The sequence below is a fragment of the Camelus dromedarius genome, chromosome 2 (genome assembly GCF_036321535.1).
Source record: "Camelus dromedarius isolate mCamDro1 chromosome 2, mCamDro1.pat, whole genome shotgun sequence".
Lineage (NCBI taxonomy): Eukaryota > Metazoa > Chordata > Mammalia > Artiodactyla > Camelidae > Camelus > Camelus dromedarius.
The window spans coordinates 59,963,037-59,986,980 of NC_087437.1; the positions used below are offsets into that span (position 1 = coordinate 59,963,037).

Sequence of the window (23,944 nt, forward strand, 5' to 3'; positions counted from 1 at the left end):
TTACCAGTAGATATAAATCCATGAGAAATGTGTGCACATATCCAAAAGGCATATACATGAATGTGCACAGCATCATTGTTTCTTCAATTGATCAATTTCAATTCTTGAAAAAAAATCTAAATAATTACATTAGACATACATTTTCTTAATTTTTAGTTGACTGCATCTTTTTCTTTTTCTTTCTTTTTTTTTTTTTTTTTTTTTTTTTTTTTTTTTACCTGTAATGCAGCCTGTGTCAGCATTTAAGGGCAGAAAAAAGGTAAGTATGAGCAAAAACAGCATTACTCTCTTAAAGGAATTATCTAAAATAAAATAAATTAATCAGATTTAATAATTTCCTACTTTTGAATATTCGGTACAACACTGAGCTGTGTATATAACAGGGAAAGATATTAAAATATGCATAGTATTCATTAAATAATTCAGTTTAAACAAATAGTCACATGCTTCTAATATCATGATCACTCATTTTAATTAGAAATGATTGGTCCCAATTTAAAAAAATATTTTCATGGTGATGTCATTAAAACAAGTTATCCAACCAAAAGTGATTCTAACTTTAAACAAAACATGGAGGTAGTCTTACCTGGCTGACTATATCTAGAAGTAACTAATTAAACACAGACTGACAGAAAAATCTTCCCCTTTTTAAAATGTTTCTCTTTGAGTATTAACAACTCATCACCAATAAAAACTTCCTTACTTTTATTACTGATTTCACTTCCATCTTTTTCCACTGACATCTTCTACGTCAGATCTAGCTTACTGGTATATTAAATTCTAAATAAACCATAATAAAAATTGATTTGACTGCCCAATACCAAGGAAATAGATTTCTTAGAGCAATGCTAGAAGGAATTTTTTTTTTTCTTTTTAGGGGAAAATGTGATCACAGTCCTCCACTATCAAAAAATGTGCAGTCAAGTTTCCCACATTTGGGGAAATCGCAGAAGTGAGATGGATAAGCCTTACCCTGGGAAAACCATCTTCATGATCATGGTATCTCCTCTGTCAGGTTGGTATAGAAGGCACCTTGCTACATACTTGCATTATTACATTCAACCTCCAGTGCTCTCCTTTTCAGATTACTACACAAAAAATGTATCAAAGACTATACAACCTATTACTAGATTGAGTTCCAGGTATACCATATTCAAAGCTTTTAGCACACAGAAATAAAACCTGATATCACATTTAAATTTTTACTTTTAAATACATATTTTCCAAATATTAGTTTAGCTATGCTTAGACAAATTAGCAAGAAATGCAAGTGGAATTTCAGCATCACTTGAGAAAAAAAGCACTGTCCTAGAGTAACTGCAGCTGAAAATTCCTAGTACCAAACACATACATAGATGCTAAGGTGGCTAAGGTGTTCTCTAACCCCTGCCCACCTCCATGCCCCATCCCCCCATTCTCTCTCTCTCCACCCACATCTCTCTCTCTCTCTCTCTCACACACACACACACACACACACACATGCACACTTTTACAGGCGTTGGTGATATCCTAAATGAAACTATAAATAGTGTTTTAAACTCTAACTAAGGCTCCTTTTCAATCAGTTTAGGCCCTACAAGACTGACGTTTTAATAAACTGGTTCAAAACTGTGGCTTTCAAATATTTTGATGTAAAAGAATAACAAAATACATACCTGAACATCTGAAAAATATTTTACTTTTCACCAAAAAAGGAGGAATTTATTTACACAATTTAATTATTAAAGTAACTCATAGGATTTGTTCTGACACAACAGCATCTTGCTGAAACCAATAATCAAATAATTGTGTAAAATGGGAATTAATTTTCTTTAACTTTTTTCCTCCAGTACCTTTTGTTGAATGGTGGAATGCTTTTGCTCCATCTCTCTTTTCTCCTTTGCTGCATCCACAACCAGTCGATCCAACTTTAGGAGAAAAGGAGAAAATTAGGCTTAACAGTTCAAGAAAGATTATTTTTTTATATCATATTCCCAATAAGTCAGTCAATTTAAGTTAACTTCAAAAGGCATTTTGGCTACAAATTTAAAGTGGAATTTTTTTCTAGTATCATATCTTCTTTGAGAAGGTCTTTAACTCCTCTAGGGAAAAAGTTTCTAAGAACAGCTATGGTGATAAGCAAATTTATCAAGGACCCAACAGCAATAACATGTTCACTCCAGGAATAAAGAGAATGACTCTAGCTTAAGTTGCCTGCTGACCCACTCAGCAATTCTGGTAGACACAATCAAGGGCAGAAAGAAGATATACTGGTGATTTTTTTTCCCAAACAGAAAAAGTAGCAGCCAAGCTAGTGTGTGCCAGCTGTCACAAGTTCAACTTAACATACACGTCCAATCACTCAAGATGCTTTATGTTTTCAAGTTGACTTGCTAATGTTATAATCAAATCTCAAAGGTAGAAAAAATTATTCAACAGATAATAGAGGAAGCTAAATAAATTAGTAATAACAATTCAATAGTAATCATTCATTAGATCAGGGTATAAAATCACACAATTTTAAGGTTCTTTTTAAAAAATTTAAAAACTTATAAAATCCATTTCTTTTTCGTTCCTTTCCATCAGAAGATAATTATTTGATTTCCAGTATTATGACAAAAGCACTGGCTTCTTGAATTCCTCTTTGCTGAAGTAACAGAGAATTGGGTTACAAAACACTCCATTACATGGGTCTACTCTTCTAGACTGTGATGTACTGTCATCTCATCTTTGAACACGCATCATCTCTAACTGAACAATGAGTAAATAAAAATGTAAATGTCAACAGAATATGGAGAAAGACAAAGTATTACTGTCCAAATGTTTCAGTTGATCTCCTTTAAAAACTAAATTGAAAAAAGCCTTCTTAAAATAATATGTAAGTTTGGGATTAATAGATACACATTACTACATATAAAATAGATAAACAGCAAGGACCTCTTGAATAGCATAAATAATTATATTCAATTTCTTGTAATAAGCTGTAATGAAAAAGAATCTGAAAAAAGATATATGTAAAACTGAATCGTTTTGCTGTACACATGAGAATAACACTGTAAATCAACTAGACTTCAATAAAAAATAAGACGATATGATCCTTTATTCACTACCACAAATTTTGTTTTTTTCTACAGGAGACTAATTCTGGCCACAGAATCTTAATATCACTGAACAGTAATAAAGAACCCCCCCCCCAAAAAAAAACCACACACTGAAACAGAACTATCACTATTATAAAATACTTGATTTAGATGGCGGCTATACTACTCCACTTTAGGATTTAATTCATACATACCTTAGTAGACATGTCACATTGATTTAAAGGGTAATGCTGTACTAGGAAAATGTTAGTCCTCCAACAGTTTCTTATACTGAATGAGTGGAATAAGCATTATACCATGGTTTACAGCCTTTAATTGAATGGCATATAAATATTATTCATTCATTCAGACTAAGTGTAGTAGAAGGCAGCTTCCAAGATTCAAATTAATGTTTATAAGTTTGCATGCATGTCCCTTCCATACCAGTACTACAATGCAAATGATGGTTTCTGCTTGTCAAATTGGTAACAAATTTCTCTGCCGCATCCCACCCCACTGCTTTGCAGCAGAAAGGGGAAAAATGCCTCTCCCTGCTGGAGAAGAAGTATAAAGAAAAATACCTCTTTCAACATGGTGGAGTGTTGGAGGGCATACAAGTTGGGGAGATACAAAGGCTGTGTCCCAAGTTTCTATCAGTGCTGGACATCATGAGTTTAACAGGCTCCTATAACCAGCCAGGTGCCCCCAATTCTCTGCCTGTGTTCTGAACCTCTTCCACTTCTGCCATCTCAGGTATCACCATTTCTCCTCTGCTCTTTAACTTCTCCCATTCCCATCTGCTTATATATTTGTGCAAATTTAATAAATAAGCCTTAAATAAAACCTTCCTCCAACCCATATTCCTCTCTAGCTATCTACCTTCTCCTTTTCCTTCACAACACAACTTCTTAAAAAATTTTCCCTGATCTCCACTTGCCCATTTCATATTCATCTACCCACTGTAATTTAACTTTAACCTCATGGACCCTCAACTCTCACAGAGATAACAAATAACCTTCTTGCTGCTAAACCCAAGAGGTAGTTCTCAGTGCTAGGTTTATTTGAACTTCTTTTCCAGCATTTGTACAGACAAGTACCCCCATCTTTTTGAGACAATCTTTCCTTGCCCTGTGCTGTCACAGCATCTAGGTTTTCCAAATCCTCTCTTATCTATGTTCTCATGGAGTTCCTCTTACCTAGCCATCTCTTAAAAGTAAGTCATTCTCAGGGCTCTGTCCCAAGCCAGATTCTCTTCTTACTCCATGCTAGCGGACCTTGATCTTAACTTACAAAATCAAAATTATTAGGCATGGTGTTTGGACATTTATTTTTTTTTTAAATAGCTCCATAGATTTTGAGATACCTATTAACTCTCCTTGGGTTGGTAAACCCACTCTTGTAGCTGCAATTAGCAATTATATGCTACTGACTCCTTTAGTCTTTCTCTTGAGCTCTAGATGTATCCACTTAGATATCCTAGCCTCAAAAATCAACACATTTAAACCTGAACTCATCATGTCCCTCCACCCTCTAATAGGCTATATATTAAATATTCTTCAAGTCTTTCTATTTATCTCCACCCCTACCGTCATGACAATAGTTCCAGATGCCGTTATCTCATAACTGAATTACTGAAAGAATATCCTAACTGGCCACTTCCAACCAGGCCATATTACCCCCAAGGGACTATAGGCATTGGGGTTTAGGTGCTGATTTTCAAAGACCTGCAGAATTACTTGAGACCTGGGAGGGTAAAAGGTACAAAACTGGTATTAACAAATGTCAGCTGCTATGATAACTTGTGTGTGATACAGTTATTTGTAAACTCTGGTATTTTACTTTTTACTGATAATAAGTTAGTCTATATTGGCCACACATACACACAACACAAAAATTCTCAAAACATACAATTATTGAAACTAGTCAATTACAAACCAATGCATTTTTTGATAAATTATATTTAATGTAAGATAAGGGTATGACCTAAAGTGTGATAAAATGTAAGGAGTGCCTAGAGCCAGGAAAGGTCTTCCCTTCTTCCCAAGTCTGGGTTAGATGTCCTGTCTATATGTTCCAATAACACTCTGACACTCCAATATGCGGTAGAGACAGTTAGCTGTCCCCCAATATCCATTCTCTTCTTCCTTCTTAACAATAGAACCCCCAAATTCTAGTAGGTAACATGGTTACCTGATTTAAGACTATATTTCTCAGCTTCCCTTGCAACCAGTGTGACATTGAGACATACACAGAAGTGGCATACACAATTTCCAGGAAATATCCTTAAAAAGAGGGAATGAATCTTTCCCCTTTCCTCCTTCCAGTTGGCTGGAATTTGGGTATGATGGCTAAAGCGTGATAAGCCACTTTGAACCATCAGGTAGAATCAAAAGCTATAATAAGCCTTGGTCCTTGCAGATTAAGTGACCATCATACCAGGCCTATGATTTTACAAAGAAGAAATAAATTTCTATCTTGTTGAAGCTCCTACTATTTCTGGTTTTCTATCACATGCAAATAAATCTAATCTCAATTTATACACCCAGAAAGGATACTTAGCACAGAGATTAATTAATACTTGTTATTTTCTTCCAATAGATTAAGTTCAGTAGAGGCAGGGAAGAGCATCTCTGTAATTCACGGCATAACATCCCTCTCCCACACCATCCCAACACACACACACACGTACCACATTTATTTTTGGTCAATAAATGCAATTCTCATTCTATTCTTATCTTTTTCCCATTTACCTAAACTTTTTTTTTCATCCTTAATTCCCTCTCCTCAAAATGTAACCTGAAACAATTTGGGAAAGAAAATCACCTAAAAATTGATATTATTAAATCCAGAAAGCTCATCATCAACCAAAAAAGAATATTGGAGAACAGATTGAATACAAAGTTCTGCTTACTTAGATTTCAAAAATAATCTGAACATGATAAAATTTCAATATGATTCTTATACGTAATTCATGCATGTGCATGTATAAAATGAAAAAGTTCCCAAGAGTTCTACAATCTTAAGATTCTAAAATTTTTTATTCAAAATAGCAAAATGCAAGTTTTTAAAAAATTAAAAAAAAGCTTTAACTCAAATGAAAAACCAATTAGGACAGAAACTCAGTTATCCAAATATAAAAAACAAAAAAATAAATCCAGCTATGTATACTGTAAAACAAACACTTTCAAATTCTTTTTAAATTAAATTAAATTCTTTTAAATTCTTCTTTTCAGTATCCTCCTATACTATCTATAACTTATCCTTTAAGCCTCATATACTATCTATAACTTTCCTTTAATCTTTGTTACACATTTAACCTATACATAAATCTTCTGTAGCACCAGACTTCTTCATTAAATAAATGAAATGTCAAATTTCCCAATATGCTAAATTTCTTTAGAAATACAGACACTGGAACAAAGGCAACAAAAGCATAAATAAATAAGTCAGACTACATCAAACTGAAAAGCTTCTGTATAGCAAAGAAAATTATCAACAAAAAGAAAGGACAACCTGCCAAATGGCAGAAAATATTTTCAAATCATGTATTTGATAAGGGGTTAATATCCAAAATACATAAATAATTCAAGACACCTCAGTAGCACCACCCCCCACCAAAAAAAAAAAATCCAATTAAACAATGGGCTGAGAATCTGAAGAGATTTTTGTACTGAAGACACAGATGGCCAATAGGTGGTCAAAGGTACTCAATGTTACTAATCATGAGGGAAATGTAAATCAAAACCACAATGAGCTGTCTGTTGCCTCACACCTATTAGAATCGCTGTCATCAAAAAGACAAGAAATGAGTGTTGAGGATGTGGAGAAAAGGGAACTCTTGCACACTGCTGGTGAGAATGAAATTGGTGCAGCCACTATGAAAACAGTATGGAGGTTCTTCAAAAAATCAAAAATAGAACTGCCATATCCAACAATTCCACTTCTAGGTATTTATCTGAAGGAATTAAAGACACTAACTTGAAAAGATATCTGCACCCCCATGTTCACTGCAGCATTATTTAGCCAAGATATGAAAATAACCTAAGCGTCCATCAATAGATAAATGGATTAAAAATCCACACACACATAAAATATTATTCAGCCATTTTAAAAAGGAAATCCTGCCTTTTGCGACAACATAGGTGGACCCTGAGGGCATTAAACTAAGCAATATAAGTCAGACAGAGAAAGACAACTATTGTATGATCTCAATGATACGTGGAATCTGAAAAAAAAAAAAAAAAAGAACTCACAGAACAGACTGGAGGTTGCCAGTGGTGGGGGCTGGGGAGTGGGTAAAATGGTATAAAAAGGTACAGAACTTCCAGTCATAAAATAAACAAGTCCTGGGGGGGTGTAGCATGATGCCTAGAGTTAATAATACTGTATTGTATATTTGAAAATTGTTTAAAGAGTAGATCTTAAAAGTTCTCATTAGAAGAAAAAAAATTTATAACTGTGGAATGATGAATGTTAACTGGACTACTGTGGTGATCATTTTGCAATATATATATATGCTGAATCATTATGTTGTGCACCTGAAACTAATGTTATACGTCAGGCAAATCTCAACTTAAAAAAAATTCAGATATTGGTATATAACACAAAATCACGAAGTACAGTACATTACCTGGGCACCAAGATCCTTCATGTAGGGCCCAAGTTCACTAAACAGATCATATCCTTGATGAAAGAAGGCCAAATGGGCATACATAAAGGATAACATCTAACATGAGGGGGGAAAAAAAAGTTAGCATTTTAAAATCATTCATTAGATAAACATTCTGAAATTTAAAAAAAATTCTTATCTTAACTATAGTTTAAAAATTACTCCATAAGAGCCCAAAATATCAAACCTATTTAAAATTAAACTGCATCATTTTTCTTAAAAGAGTATTTCAGAAATATCTGCAAATATAAGAAAAATTTAATTAAAAGAAGTTTCCAATTGATTTAAAATTAAATGTCTCAAATTTTAGTTGTTTACAGTGTAGCCAGATGATCAAAATTTATATTTTAATAATTCAAAGAAGCAAGTTTTCAATAGGTTCACCACCTTCCTAGGGACATTATAAAATATCTCTGTCTTTCAACCAAACTCACTGGCAAAACCTTAAATTACAAATAAAACATTAAAAGATCAGAAGGGGAAATATAAAGCTCTCAAAACAAAACAATCACAAACATTTCACAACCTGCTAGATCACTACGCACAACCCAAAGTAGAGGCAATGCTCATTCTTATTCTAAGATACCAAAATGAAATGAGGCAACAGATTTTGCCAATACAGAGGGTTTGTTATATTCCTTCCAAAAATGTCATGAATAGGTGAAGATTTTTTTCAAGTTTTCCTGTATTTCACTTATTCATGAGAGAAAAATCATTTCTTATTTTTTAGCTAAGTTTTTACATGAGAAGGAATTAAATAATCCAATCGCTATACTGAATCCACTAAACATCTAAGTTATTTTTAGCAAGAAGAGACATCTATTTAATTCTCTGAAATCTAAAATAGGTCATAAGGTCCTTAATTCTTAAGAATCCTTCAAAAGAAAAAATTTTGGAAGAGAAAAACCAATAAAATAAAACTCTCAGACAAAAGGACAAAGCTCACTAAAAGATTATTCTAGAATTAGATAACAGCAGTTGTACAACTTTGTGAATACGATTTTAAAAATACTAATTATGTAAATAAGAGAAGAGATTAATAGCTACAATTACATAAAAATGTAAAAAATCCCAAGGCATTATAAGCATATTAAAAGATAAATGATAAACTAGAAAAAAAAAAACACATGACAAAGAGCTAATAGTCTTAATATACAAGAGATGTTATAAATCAATATGAAAAACATGAAGATTCCAACAGAAAAAGAGACAAAGAACATAGAGAACACAACCAGCCAAGAAAAAGAAAAGGGGAAAAAAATGTTCATACTCACCTGTATTAAAGAAATCTAAAACTAAACAGTAATATGGCATTTTCTATCTACCAAATTGTGGGTAGAGTAGGGAAAATTAATACCCAGGGTTGGTACAATGTGGGAAAAATGTTCATTCTTACACACTATTTGTGGAAATTTTGTGTAACACTTGAAATTTGACAGTATTTTTTAGAAATCTTAATAAATGCTTAAACCTTTTGACTAATCTCTTGTCTTACTCTATCCTAAGGAAATAACCATATTATTCATTAGAATGATCACTATAATACTATTTTTTAAAATTTTTTTTATTGATTTATAATCATTTTACAATGTTGTGTCAAATTCCAGCGTAGAGCACAGTTTTTCAGTTATACATGAGCATATATATATTCATTGTCACATTTTTTCTCTGTATACTACTATTTTTTATGCCAAAAACAGGAAAATTACTTAAAAACCCATTAATGGGTGAAGTTGATTTATGATATACTCAAGGTGAACAAACTGTGATCTGGAAACTATATTCAGCCCCACCACCTGTTTTCAGATGGCCTATGAGCTAATAATAGTTTCTGTATTTTTAAATGGTTGAAAGAAAATGAAAAGACATGAAATTCGTGTCATGTGAAAATTATATAATAAAATTCAAATTTCCATGTTCATAAAAAAAGTTTTATTGGAACACAGTCCTGCCATTCATTTACATATCTGTGGCTGCTTTCTCATTACAACAGCACAGCTGAGTAGTTGCAACACAGACCATATGGCCCACAAAACCTAACATATTTACTACCTGGCCCTTCAAAAAAGAGTCTGCCCTTCCCCTAGTATATTCACATGGTAGAATTCTACCTGGCCACAAAAGCCATTGGTAAATAAAAAATATTTAATGACATATGATGATATTAGAGTGTATTAGTGAAAAAAAGTTATAAGACAGTATATGGGAATGATTCTTATTTTGTTTGTTTTTAAAATATTAAATATAATTTTAAAAGGTGTACATACATGTTCACGTATACACACAAACAGGCACACATACACACACAGAAAAAAAAGACAAAGATTACGCCAAGGTATTAACCGTAGTTCTCTCTTGGTAGTAGAATTTATAAGTATTTTTATTCTGTCTTCATACGTTTTATTTTCCAATTTTCTACAACTAACATACATTACTCTCAATCTGGAAAAGTAGATGTAGGTAAACAGGAGGTACAATGTATTTATCTGATAAGAAATAACAAAATTAACATAGAATTTAGGACAAAGCTAGGTGGGGACAAGGATCAAAAAGCAGTATCATTAAGGTCCTCTGAGAAACAAACAAACTTCAATGATCTTAGTCAGAGGGAAGAAATAGTTTCTAAGGTTCTCAAAATATGAAAGAATGTAATGCCTATACCACTACCATCCTCTGCCCACCTTGTTAACTTTAGGACAAAAAAATGGGCAAATAAAAAAATCATTGTTGCTATGGTTGTGTAAAGGCTCAGGGAAAAAACAGTGATCCTCAAATTTCATCTCCAAAAGGGCTCATACATCATCATCAACCACCCGAAGGGAAAGAATTCTGTAAATGATACTCTCAGTCTTGAATATTTAAATGTCCACTCAAGTAGTTCACAGTGTATTAATGGATGAGACATACCTAAATAACTACATGAAGGAGACAAAAAACGGCTAAGTAACATATAAGCAGTACAAAAAGATTAGTAAGATTAATTATGAACCTGGAATAAATAAGTAAGTCAATAAATAATTACACATATACGCATACACATACAATGATGCTTCAAACACTCAAAACACATATATTTAGTTTCATATTAAAATATTTGGAACATCATTTCAATATATAGCTTACTGATTTCAGGATTTCTGATCTCCTTTTTGATTGAAGGACGTTAATCTGAGGGAAAATACATTTGGTTAATCACCCATGCATTATTTTAAAAACTAATCTAGAATGCAGTGTTGTAAAATTTGCTTATGCTAATGGTTTAATACTTCCCCAGAAAAGTAAATAAAAACACAGTTCAAATTTTTCACCTTTAGACTCGCTTTTTGCAAAAACAGTTAAGACAAACATACCAATGAAACTCATCCATTTTCAACTCAAAGAAAAAATGCCCATATTTAAATTATAATATTATAGTGATACAGTTATCATTTGATAAACATTTGAGTTTCTTAGAATTCCATCTTTTCTCCACCCTCATCTAATTGCTCTCATTAAAATCCTTCAACATCAATCGTTACTACAAACTCTCATCGCTTTCACCACTGCCACGAACCACCATAGTATCTTTTCCTGACAGCCACAGCTGTCTCTAAACTAGTCTCTAAACTAGTCCATTTCCACTCCTGACTCCTTACCATTCATTCTCCACAGAGCAACCAGAGTGATCTTTTTAAATAATAACTAAGACCATGTTACATCTATCTTACTACCTTTCAACTCCCTACCATAGCCCTCAAGGCCTACCTCTCCAAGATAGTTCTCTACTTTCCCCCTTTCTGTGCTCCAACCATAGCCCAAGACCATTCCCACCTCAAGGCCTTCATCTATTTGTTCTGTCTCCATGTCGTGATTTTTCTGCCCAGATGGACACAAGGCTCTTATCAGGTCCCACCTTAAACACTATCTCCTACAAAGGTCAAAAGTAGGCTCTTTAGCACTCTTTAGTACATCAATTCTATTTCCTTCATAGTATTTACATAACTACCTTATATTTTCTTATTTATTTATTTATTTCCCCCAGCTAAAATGTAAGCTCCATAAGATCAAGGTCTTGCCTTATTCACAAAAGTATTCTCCAAGTTGTATACATTAAACACTCAATAAATATAAATAAATTAAATAAATTAATGGACCTTAAATAAATATTTTAATAAGACTAAACTATTGCAAGATCAGTAAATTATGAAAACTGTCTCTGGTGATATCTACCCCATCTCTAGAAATTCCTAACAAACATTTTATTTTTGTCTGTTATTATATATCAGCTTAATGAAATAAAGTGTTTACACAAGAAAACAATCACTCTTTGCTAAACTCGTCAAAAAATTATAGAATATCTGCCTTTTTAATATGTACTTTCCACTGAATATTCTGCCTATTGTTTTATAAGATAATTTTAAAGCACTGATCAGAAAACAGAACAGACTCAGGAAAATCCAAGTAACTTTGCTTATTTAAGCACTAGTTTCTTCTGCATGTCCGTTTCAAGGCCTATTCAGATTTGAAAACTAAAATACTAACTTTCAAATGCTCAAAGTAAAAGCTTAGAAAAATATTTCAAGTGCCTCTGTTTCGTATCTTTTTTTTTCTGTTTTGGCAATTTAAAAACAGCATATATGAGAAAAGCAAAAGTATATTCAAATATTTAGAAAAGCTAAAGCATGACAAACTTTATAAATCTGAATATTTATAACCTACTGCCCTCTAAAATAGACACGTTGGTCATATAATAAAATAACACAAAGGTTCTTGTCAGAAAAACCAAATTGGCTAATAGTTACAAAAGAGGCGGGGTCCTAATTTAAAACTACTGGATGGACACCAAAGGAAATGGATAATTTATAATATGTAAGTTTGAAGATAATGAATATTTTAGCTGAATTTCCCCACCCCAAATAAAATTTTAAATTAAGCCATTCACTCCTCCAAATAAACATTAACTATCTACTTTCTAACCACTGGACCAGAGGGAAGGGATACAATCTAGGAGTAGGAAAGACACATAAATAAATAATCACGATAAATGGGATAAGTGCTCTAACTGTAACGTGCATGACAGTATAATGGCAGCACAGAGGAAGCAGACGCACAAATGATTCATTTTACTTGGAGAATATGAGTAACTCTGACCACAGAACAGAGAATGAATTGCTAATGGGAAGGTAAAAGCAATGCAAGAAAGACCAATTTGTGTAAGAACATCTTGATACTCTAGATAAGAAACAGTAAGAATTGCTGTTGGACATGCAGCAGAGTGAGAAAGAACAGATTTAAGAGTTACATAGAACTTCTCAAGGCAGTTTTCATTGTTAGATACAGGAGCTGAAAATGAAGAGTATATCTGATGTGATTCTCCAATTTTGAATTTCTATGATTAAGAAGCTGATACCACTCAGCTAGGTAAGGGCAATAAGAAGTCATTTGGGAAGAAGAGAGACTTCAGTTTTGGACACAAAAGAATGAGATATTTCTGAGAAAAGGCCATTTTGTCATCTATTTATAGCGGTATTCAAGCAAAGGACATGATGAAACTGTAAGGTACAACAATAAGACCACAGATGGAACCCTAAAAGGGAGACTGTAAAGGTGGACAAAGGATAGAAACCCAAGGTGGAAATTGAAAAGTAAGAGGGAAATCTAAAAGTGGTTTAAGATACATCAAGACAAAAGTATGTTTCAAGAAAAAGAGTATAGTCTACCATTTCAGTGAAATGCAATAGTCATGTTGGTTAAAAACTGAAATGTATCTGATGAATAAGACCTTAACACAGCCATTTCAGTAGTGGGTAGCCAGATTCAGTACTACTGCAGGGAGTGGTGTGAATGTGAAGTAGGTAAGAGGAAGACAGGAAATACAGACTACTCCATTTTAGCAGCCTTTCAATAATAAATGGAGTGTACTTAATTTTTTAAAATTTAACTTCTCACTTACTGAATATGAACTTAGTAGAAACAAATCTTAAAGTCGTTTTCTACCATTTTGCACAAGTTATCTAAGTAGTTTGTAATCACTATTTTGCATATGGTTACTTAAGTATATATTTTTAAGGAATATTCTGTGATCACTGTTAAGTCAACCATCTATGAGAACTCCACTGTCCCAAATCATCACAATTTACCAACTATCAATCTCTACTTTTAAAGAACAGCAACTAATGTAAATATGAAAACATTATTTCTAGAAATAGTTTTTGTTTGGCACAATGTGAGCTTTCATACCTCTAAGAACCTACTCTAAAGAGGTAATCAGAAATGTGGCAAAAGATTGGAATACAAAGATGTTATATCGCTTACAATTAGTAAAAATTGTATTTTCATTATTGTCAGTAAAAACTGGCAATACTATGTCAGATAACTGGATGTTAATTAAATGGACACAGCATCTCCATAGAATGAAATTCAGCAACTAATCATGCTTTTCACAACATTGAGAAAAGGGGGAAGTATAATGTTAAGTGAACAGGAAAGAAATCAAAACCAAAGGTATACATATCCATACACATATATGTACATACACAGGTAGACACTCAGACACATGGAAAATTTTCCCAAAAGGCCATGGCTTAATGATCATGGTTTTAAACTCAAAGAAATAGTATTACTTATTCTTTTCAGGACATTTACTCAAAAGTAATGACATGTTCAGTAAGCATTTTTTTGAAAACATATAATAAATGTACCTGAAGTACGTAATCAAGGGCTATGTGTCGAAAACATTTTCTTGTTGCTGTCAGAATATTTGTGGCTTCTTCAACTTCATGCTGTTTATTTCTTTGTACTTGAGCATTTTTTACTAATGCATTTTCTTTTTCTTCACTGACTTTTTCAAACTGCTTCTTGGCATCTTTGAATTTTCTAAGATCTCTAAAAAAATTAAAATAGTGAAACTCTTATAAAACTTCTTCTAAACAAAAACCTTAGCAAAATTACATTTAGAATTTAATGCTTATGTTCCTCTGTTTATTTGATTCACTGTGCAGTAACACTCAACAGCTCTTCCAACTAAAATATACATTATTTTTTGAGTCCATACTATTCCTGATATAGTCAGCTAACACTTCCTTACTTAAGTCTATATAATTACAGGTAGAAATAAATTATCATTCTGAAATTAACATTACAGAAACATAAAAGGCAAAGTTAATTTTTTTTTTTTTTTACTAAAGACAAATTCAGAGACATGTACCAATATTTAACCAAATGACTTTTAAACAGTAGTATACACCATAGGGAACTTGTTAAAAATGCAAACTCCAAGGGTGTCTTTGTGATAATTCAATTCTTTATGTCTTTGGCATAAATCCTAGAAATCTGAGGGGTTTTTTTAAAAAATACCCCCATGAATTTAGGATTATGGGTGGTCTAGAGACCATAGTTTATGAAACAACATTCATTTCTTGTTTAAGAGAGTTATGGGCCAAAGGGCATGAATATATTCTTAAAATGCACATACATAATGCTTTCGAAAGCATTATGTATCAATAAAGGGTAACAATATCCATTTCAACAGTCTGAAAATCTGAAATCTTGATTCATTAATGATCTTAGGTAAATATACAGCAACCCTTTGCATTTACTTTTTCTACCAAGGAACTAGGCAAAATGCCTTGAAGACAAATGATTTTAAAATAATAATAATAAAGTATACCTAACAAAGACTTTAAACTCTTTGTAAGAAGGCATAAATTTTCATGTATACACTTATAAAGACATTCTGAATGTTAGTCTATTATGAAGTAATTATAAACAATCTATAAAACATCACCTTCAGAACAACAAATTTTAACCTACTAAAACAGCAGTGCATTATGTTCATGAAGTCTGCCTCTATTTATAGCTTGTAACATTTGAAAGCTATATCATAATCAACTTGACTGTAATTTTATACATCCTCAGTCAGAAATTAAAAGAGAAAAACTGAATTACTAACATGGAAAAGGAAAACTTTCCTACCTGGAAAGTTCAGGTATTTTTTATTTCTAGTTTCATTTCATTTCACATAAAACATGGTGACTATGTCACAAAAAGTTTGCTTTTATTATTTATTATGCACCTCCATTATTCATTCACATATATTCTATTATCTCATCTTCAAAGAAAATACCATATTGAGATAACTACAAAGGATAGTATTTCAACCACTTTTGGGATTTGCTTTGATTCTGAAAGTTTATTAGATTATTTATTTACATTAAATTTTTTAAAAATCTATAACAATTCAATTTATGTATCCTGAACACAAATTTCACAATATAAATGATTCACTGAAAGGCATGAAGTCTGACTCCTTTCAGAGTAATTCAGGAAGAAATGCAATATACATTTCACAAAGAAAAAAACCAAACAAACAAAAACTCTAATATTTTCAGTAAGTCATGGTCTATAACTTCTCTCAAAAGATACCAACTCCCTCATGTGATCATTAGCTGGTTGCTTTTCTTACGACTCTCTTCACTGCAATTGACTTACTCTTTAACAAAGTTCTGAAGCTGTGCCTTAATTGATCTCTGAGTTTGGTCAAATAGGATCTAAAAGAAAAGAAGGAACATTAAACAATTATAAAGTAAACTAAGAAAATTATTTTCATTAGTTCTGTAACCATTACATCCGTCCATCAATATTCCAATTCTATGACATTTGCAGCAACATAGATGGACCTGGAGATCGTCATTCTAAGTGAAGTAAGCCAGAAAGAGAAAGAAAAATACCATATGATATCACTCATATGTGGAATAAAAAAAAAAGGCACCAATGAACTTACTTACAAAACAGAAACAGACTCATGGACATAGAAAACAAATTTATGGTTACCAGCAGGTAAAGGAGATGGGAAGGGATAGACTGGGAGTTTGAGATTTGCAGACACTAACTACTATATATAAAATAACAAGTTTCTTCTGTATAGTACAGGGAACTATAGTCAATATCTTGTAACCTATATTGAAAAAAGAATATGAAAATGAGTATAATATGTATGTATATATATGACTGAAATATTATGCTGTATACCAGAAATTGACACAACATTGTAAACTGACTATACTTCAATAAAAAAATTACAATTCTAATAAAATCTATATTTCTTAAAGAAGATGACATAAGAAATAAGCATTAAGAAAAATGATTTTCAAGCCAATTTCATCTGTTTAAAAAATAAAATTATTTCTCTTTACAGAGGAAACCAAATCTGCATTAATATTTAAATAAAATGTTCAATCAGTATAGCAATTTATTTCCTTGATTTTAATTCAATCTTTGAAAGACAACCTAAAAGAATAATTCAAATTCTACTCTACCCACCACAAAAATCTTACTTTAATATATCAAAACACAGCAAGTGAAAACAACTCCAAAACTCCCTTATACCTTAGCTAGAGGTTTCTCATTTAGGAAGAGCAGAGGATTTAAATGTTTTACATACTGAATTCAAGTAAATACTATACAGCCCTTCAGGTTAAATGATTGCTAAGATCAGAGTCAAGAATAAAATTTTAGAAAACACAACCACACAAAATCTATGGGATGCAGCAAAAGCAATCCTAAGAGGGAAGTTCATAGTGATACAGGCCTACCTCAAAAAATAAGAACAATTTCAAATAAACAACCTCACCTATCACCCAAAAGAAGCACATAAAGAAGAACAAATAAAACCTAAAGTCAGTAGAAGGAAAGAAATAATAAATATCAGGGAGGAAATAAACAAAATAAAGATTAAAAAACAATGGAAAAAAAATCAATAAAACCAAGAGCTGGTTTTTTGAAAGAGTAAACAAAATTGACAAACTTCTGGCTAGGATCACCAAGAAGAAAACAGCAAGTATCCAAATAAACAAAGTAAGAAATGAAAGAGAAGAAATTACAACCAATACCACAGAAATACAAAAAGCCATAAGAAAACACTCAGAACAATTATATGCCAACAAATTTGGCAACGTAGAAGAAATCCACAAGTTTCTAGAAATATACAGTCCACAAAAAATGAATCAAGAAGAAATAGATCATTTGAACACATTGATTACTAGGAATCAAATAGAATCTGTAATTTTAAAAAAACAAAAAACAAAAAAACCTCCCTGCAAACAAAAGTCCAGGACCAGATGTCTTCCCTGGGGAATTCTACCAAATATACAAACAAGAACTTATACCAATGCATCTCAAACTCTTTCAAAAGACTGAAGGGAGGGAACGCTCCCAAACTCATTCTACGAAGCCACCATTACCCTGATACCAAAACCAGAAAAAGACACTACCAAAAAAGAAAATTAAGGGCCAGTATCTTTGATGAATACAGATGCAAAAGTTCTCAACAAAATATTAGCAAACTGAATCCAACACCTACATTCAAGATCATAAAAGATCATACACTACATTCAAGTTGGATTCATCCTAGGGACACAAAAGGATGGTTCAACATACACAAATCAATCAATATGATACACCATGTCAACAAACAAAAGGACAAAAATCACATGATCATCTCAATGCAGAAAAAGTTTTGATAAAATTCAATATTCACTTATGATAAAAAAAAAAACTCTTACCAAAATAACTATAGAGGAAACATATCTCAACATAATAAAACCTATTTATGACAAACCCACAGCCAGCATAATACTCAACAGTGAAAAAGTTAAAAGCCTTCCCGCTAAAATCTGAAACAAGACAAGGATGCCCATTCTCACCACTTCTATTCAACATGGTATTGAAAGTCCAATCCATAGCAATCAGGCAAGAAAAAGAAATAAAAGAGATTCAAATTGGAAGGGAAGAGGTAAAACTGTCACTATATGCAGATGACAGGATACTACATAGAGAAAACTCTATAAGACTCCACACAAAAACTACTAGAGCTAATAAACGAATTTAGCAACATCTCAGGTTACAAGATTAACATACAGGAATTTGTTGCATTTCTTTATACTAACAATGAAATATCAGAAAGGGAAAGTAAAAAAGCAATCCCTTTTAAAACTGTACCAAATACAATACAATACAATACAATACAATACAATACTTAGGAATAAACCTGAACAAGGAGGTGAAAGATTTACACACTGAGAACTATAAAACATTGATAAAGGAAAGTAGATGAATTTAAGAAATGGAAAGATATCCCATGCTCTTAGACTTCAAGAATTAATATGGTTAAAATGGCCATACTACCCAAAGTAGTATACAGGTTTAATGTGATCCCTACCAAATTACCAAGGACATTTTTCATAGAAATAGAATATATTATCCTAAAACTTATGTGGAATCACTAAAGACCCAGAATTGCCAAAGCAATACTGAATAAAAAGAATGAAGTGAGAGGTCTAACCCTCCTAGACTTCAGACAATACTACAAAGCTACAGTAATCAAAACAGCATGGTACTGACACAAAAACAGACATGTGGACCAATGGAACAGAGCAGAGAGTCCAGAAATAAACACACACACCTACAGTCAATTAATCTTCAATAAAGGAGGTAAGAATATAAAATGGAGAAAAGACAGTCCCTTTAACAAGTGGTGTTGGGAAAGCCAAACAGCTGCATGTAAATCAATGAAGTTAGAACATTCCTTGACACCACACACAAAAATAAACTCAAAGTGGCTTAAGACTTAAATATAAGACAGTACACCATAAATCTCCTAGAAGAAAGCATAGGCAAAACATTCTGTTACATAAATTGTAGCAATGTTTTCCTAGGTTAGTCTACCAAGGCAATAGAAATAAAAGCAAAAATAAACAAATGGGACCTAAGTAAACTTATAAGCTTTTGCACAGTAAAGGAAACCATAAATGAAACAAAAATACAACCTACAGACTAGGAGAAAATATTTGCAAACAATGCAACTGACAAGGGTTTAACGTCCAGAATATACAAAGAACTCATACAACTCAATAACAAAAAACAACCCAATCAAAAAATGGGCAGAAGACCTAAATAGACATATCTCCAATGAAGACATAAAGATGGTGAACAGGAACATGAACAGATGTTCAATATCACTAATTATTAGAGAAATGCAAATCTAAACTACAATGAGGGGTCACCTCAAACCAGTCAGAATGGCCATCATTAAAAAGTCCACAAACGATAAAATGCTGGAGAGAATGTGGAGAAACGGGAACCCTCCTACATTGTTGGTGGTAATGTAATACGGTGCAGCCATTATGAAAAACAGTATGGAGATTCCTTAAAAAAGTAAAAATAGGATTACCATATAGTCCAGCAATCCCACTCCTAGGCATATATCCAGAGAAAACTCTAGTTTGAAAATATACATGCACCCCAGTGGTCACAGCAGCACTATTTACAACAGCCAAGACAAGGAAGCAACCTAAATGTCCATTGACAGATGACTAGATAAAGAAATTGTGGTGTACACACACACACACACACACACACACACACACACACACACACACACACACACACACACACGGGGGTGGAATACTACTAACCTGTAAAAAAGGATGAAATAATGCCATTTACAGCAACATGGATGGACCAAGAGATTATCATACTAAGTAAAGTCTGACAGAGAAAGACAAATATCATATGATATCACATATGTGGCATCTAAAAAATGACACAAGTGAACTTATTTCTAAAACAGAAAGACTCACAGACATAGAAAACAAACTCATGGTTATGAAAGAGGAAAGGGGGAGAAGAGATAAATTAGGAGTTTGGGATTAGCAGGTACAAACTACTACATAAAAAAAGAGATAAATGACAAGGTCCTACTATATAGCACAGGGAACTATATTTAATAACTTCTAATAACATAAAGAAAAAGAATATATATATATATGTATAAAACTGAATCACTATGCTGTACAGCAGAAACTAACACATTGCAGATCAACTATACTTTAATTTAAAAAAATAATAAAATTTTATTCCTCACAATACCTTACCCCACTTAAATGATGCCACATATTTAACAATATATGTGGTAAAATTTCACAGAGCTTGGATGGAAATCCCAAGTAATTTTCATAATTTACATACATATTTCATTCAGAGTTTGAAACACATGTCAGATGAATAGGCAGGAAAATCAATATTAAAAACAAAAAGAAAATCCTGTGTCCTTCAACTAACTAAAAACAGCACCAAAAATTCAATCTCTATGAAACCTTGCTATTAGCAAAGTCTTACGTTCTTGCCTAAATACCAAACACAGACACACACAGACACACAGACACAGACACAGACACAGACACAGACACACACACACACACACACACACACAATCTGGATTGAGTACAGGTTAAAAAATCTGTCAATTTACTTCCAAAGAGAAAAAAATAATGTTTTTTGTTGGTAGTATGTTAATCCCAAAGTATTAAACTCAAATTAAGCAGAAGAAAGGACATAAGATCAAATTGGAGGTCAGCTAAACAGAAAACAGAAAATCAATAGCCAAAAACTAGTGAAACCAAAAACTAGTTCTTTCAGGTCTAAAACTGATAAACCCACAGCTAAAGTGATTAGAAAAAAAGAAGACACAAATTTCACAGAAGAAGGAGAGAGATAACTTCACCACAGATTCTACGGATGTTAAAACAGATAATCAGGTGGTTTGGGGAACAATTTTTTGCCGATAAAATAATAAGCTACAAAAATAAAAAAGATAAGACAAACCCTAGAAGAAAATACATATTTGTGAAACATTTATCTGACAAAAGACATATCTGTAATATAGAAAGAACTCTTATAACTAAATAATAAGAGGATAAACATCCAATTTTTAAAATATGGGCTAATGGTCTAACATTTCACCAAAGAAAACACATGAACAGCAAATAAACACAAGAAAAGATTCTCAGCTTCATTAGTTATTAAGGAAATGCAAATTAAAACCATAATAAAATTTTAAAAAGTGATCGTGACAACTGTTGACAATTGTGGTGAACAACTAGAACTCTCATACACTGCTGGTATAAGAGGATACAATCAGATCTGGAAAACAATTGCCGAAGTTTTGGAGGCTTTCTTTAATTTCTTTAAAGAAATTAAAAATTTTTAGAAATTTAATATATAAAAGGATATTAACACTATTATAAACATTAATAAATAATAAAATAAATTCTTCTTTCCATAATTTTTCTTAGCAATTTCTTATAGATCTCACTATACAAGCAGCTTTGTAAAAAGTTAAACATAATCCTACCTCACAAACTACTTACTTACACACACAAAAAATAAAAACATATGTCTATATAGACTTCTACATATATTTTTATAAGCAGCTTTATTTGTAACAGCCAAAACCAGGAAACAACTCAAATGTTCATTGTATTGGCTTTAAAATATGTCCACAAATTCTTTGACATTCTTCCCTTCAAAAGAGGAGCCTTAATTCTTTTCCTCTTGAGAGTAGGCTAGTCATAGTGACTAACTTTTAATAAACAGTAATATGGAGGAGTGACAAAAGGTAACTTCTCAGACTGCCAGGAAAACTTAAAAACTTGTATCTTTCTCTTTGCCTTTACACTTGGATCACTTGTTTTGGGAGTAACCAGATTCCATGCAGTAAAAACACTCAAGAAACTGTGCAAAGAGGCTCCCTGGTGAGGAACTGAGGCCTGGAGCCAACAGCCACATACATGGCCCTATCTTGGAACTGGATCTTCCAGTCCCAGGGAAGCTTTCAAATGACTGTCGCTTCAGCCAACATTTTAACAGTGATCTCATTAAAGACTGAGCCAAAGCTACCCATCTAAGTCACTAAAAATTCCAGGCTCAGAAACTGTGATATAATAAATGTTTGTTGTTTTCTTTTTTTACTTTTTCTTACTGAAGTACAGTTGATTTACAATGTTGTATTAATTTCTAGTGTATAGCAGAGTGATTCAGTCTTATATATACGTAATATGTATTCTACATACACACTTTTTCATATTTTTTTTCATTACAGGTTATTATAAGCCACTGAATACAGTTCCCTGTGCTATTCAGTAGGAATGTTGTTTTAAGCCACTATGTTTGGGGGTAATCTGTTATACAGTAACAGATAACTAATACATCCATGAACAGGTGAACGGATAAACAAATTGTGATGTATCTATACAACTATTGCATCTATTGCAATACTATTAAGCAATAAAAAAAAAGAAATAAACCATTGCTACAAGACCATGACTGAGTCTCAAAATAATTACACTAAAAGAAATTAGACCAAAAAAAAATTTCCATTTATATGTAAATCTAGAAAATGCAATCTAATCAACAAAGACAGCAGACCAGTGACTGATTAGGAATGAGGAGGCAGCAAATCAGGGAAGGAGAAATTATAAAGTGGCACAAGAAAACTTCTGAGGCATAACTGTTATATTCATTAAATTAACTGAGGCAACAGGTTTATGGAGGTATACATTATGTCAACATTTATCAAACTGAACACTTTAATATGTAGTTTATGTCAATTATTCTCTAGTAAAAAAAAATTAATATATTCCAGAGAAAGAATTTTTTTGTGTAGTATTATTGTTGTTTTAAAACTATTAAAATATTACTATTTACATTCCCTAAAATATAGCATTACCTAAGCTAAATTTTATATACATTTGGAGAGGATGAGAATTTAGGAAATAGGCAATAATCTAGCCTACCTATTTTGAACACCTCCATTAAAGTGAAAAGTATGTTGTTTATGCAGAGGCAAGCGAATAAAAATTCTGTCTCTAACTTGCCAATTTCAAGCTATCCAGCTACCTAACAGTTAACTCTTTTTTTCCTCTGGTGAACTGTTGTACAGAGCTGCTTCATTCAGTCTCACACCCTAGCTCACTTATCTATACCCCACTAAGAGAGAATTCACAGCATTTCTTTTCATATACTGAAAGTAAAAAGCTATAAAAGACTTTAAAGAATCAGGGACTAAAACAAAAGTAGCCCTGTCAATGTCCCTGGAAGTTAGGTAAGGCAAGAAGTTTGCAAGACTCCTTCCTGAGATTTGCCCTTTATCTCTTTCCTCATTTTCCTTGTGTAGAGTTCTACTACCTTGACTACTTGGGAATTCTGATGCAGATCTGACCCAGAGTGCTCAGCAATCACCCAAAAATCTTATCTGGGCTTTAGACCAAAAATAAAAATTGTTTCATTCTCAGAATTGAGTGCATCTTGGGTCTTCTCTTCCCCGTCTACACCACAAAACCTGGTATAACAGAGCCATAATGACAGATTTTGGAGGAGGAAAACAAGCTACCAACACAAA

The 23,944-nt window shown here is 32.5% G+C and overlaps 1 protein-coding gene and 1 pseudogene across 2 annotated transcripts in view; both read right to left on the reverse strand.

Annotated features, from left to right (window-relative positions):
- ACAP2 (ArfGAP with coiled-coil, ankyrin repeat and PH domains 2) overlaps window positions 1–23,944 on the reverse strand; it is a 126,695-nt gene that overhangs the window by 39,043 nt on the left and 63,708 nt on the right. For both annotated transcript variants that reach the window (XM_010994396.3, XM_010994394.3), the window contains exons 5-9: window positions 16,198–16,256; window positions 14,409–14,592; window positions 10,852–10,896; window positions 7,690–7,785; window positions 1,833–1,907 (exon numbers count right to left, since the gene is read on the reverse strand). In XM_010994396.3, coding sequence (XP_010992698.1) covers window positions 1,833–1,907; window positions 7,690–7,785; window positions 10,852–10,896; window positions 14,409–14,592; window positions 16,198–16,256 — 459 coding nt within the window. The remainder of the gene's footprint in view (window positions 1–1,832; window positions 1,908–7,689; window positions 7,786–10,851; window positions 10,897–14,408; window positions 14,593–16,197; window positions 16,257–23,944) is intronic.
- On the reverse strand, window positions 875–1,023 carry LOC116155840 (U1 spliceosomal RNA; annotated as a pseudogene).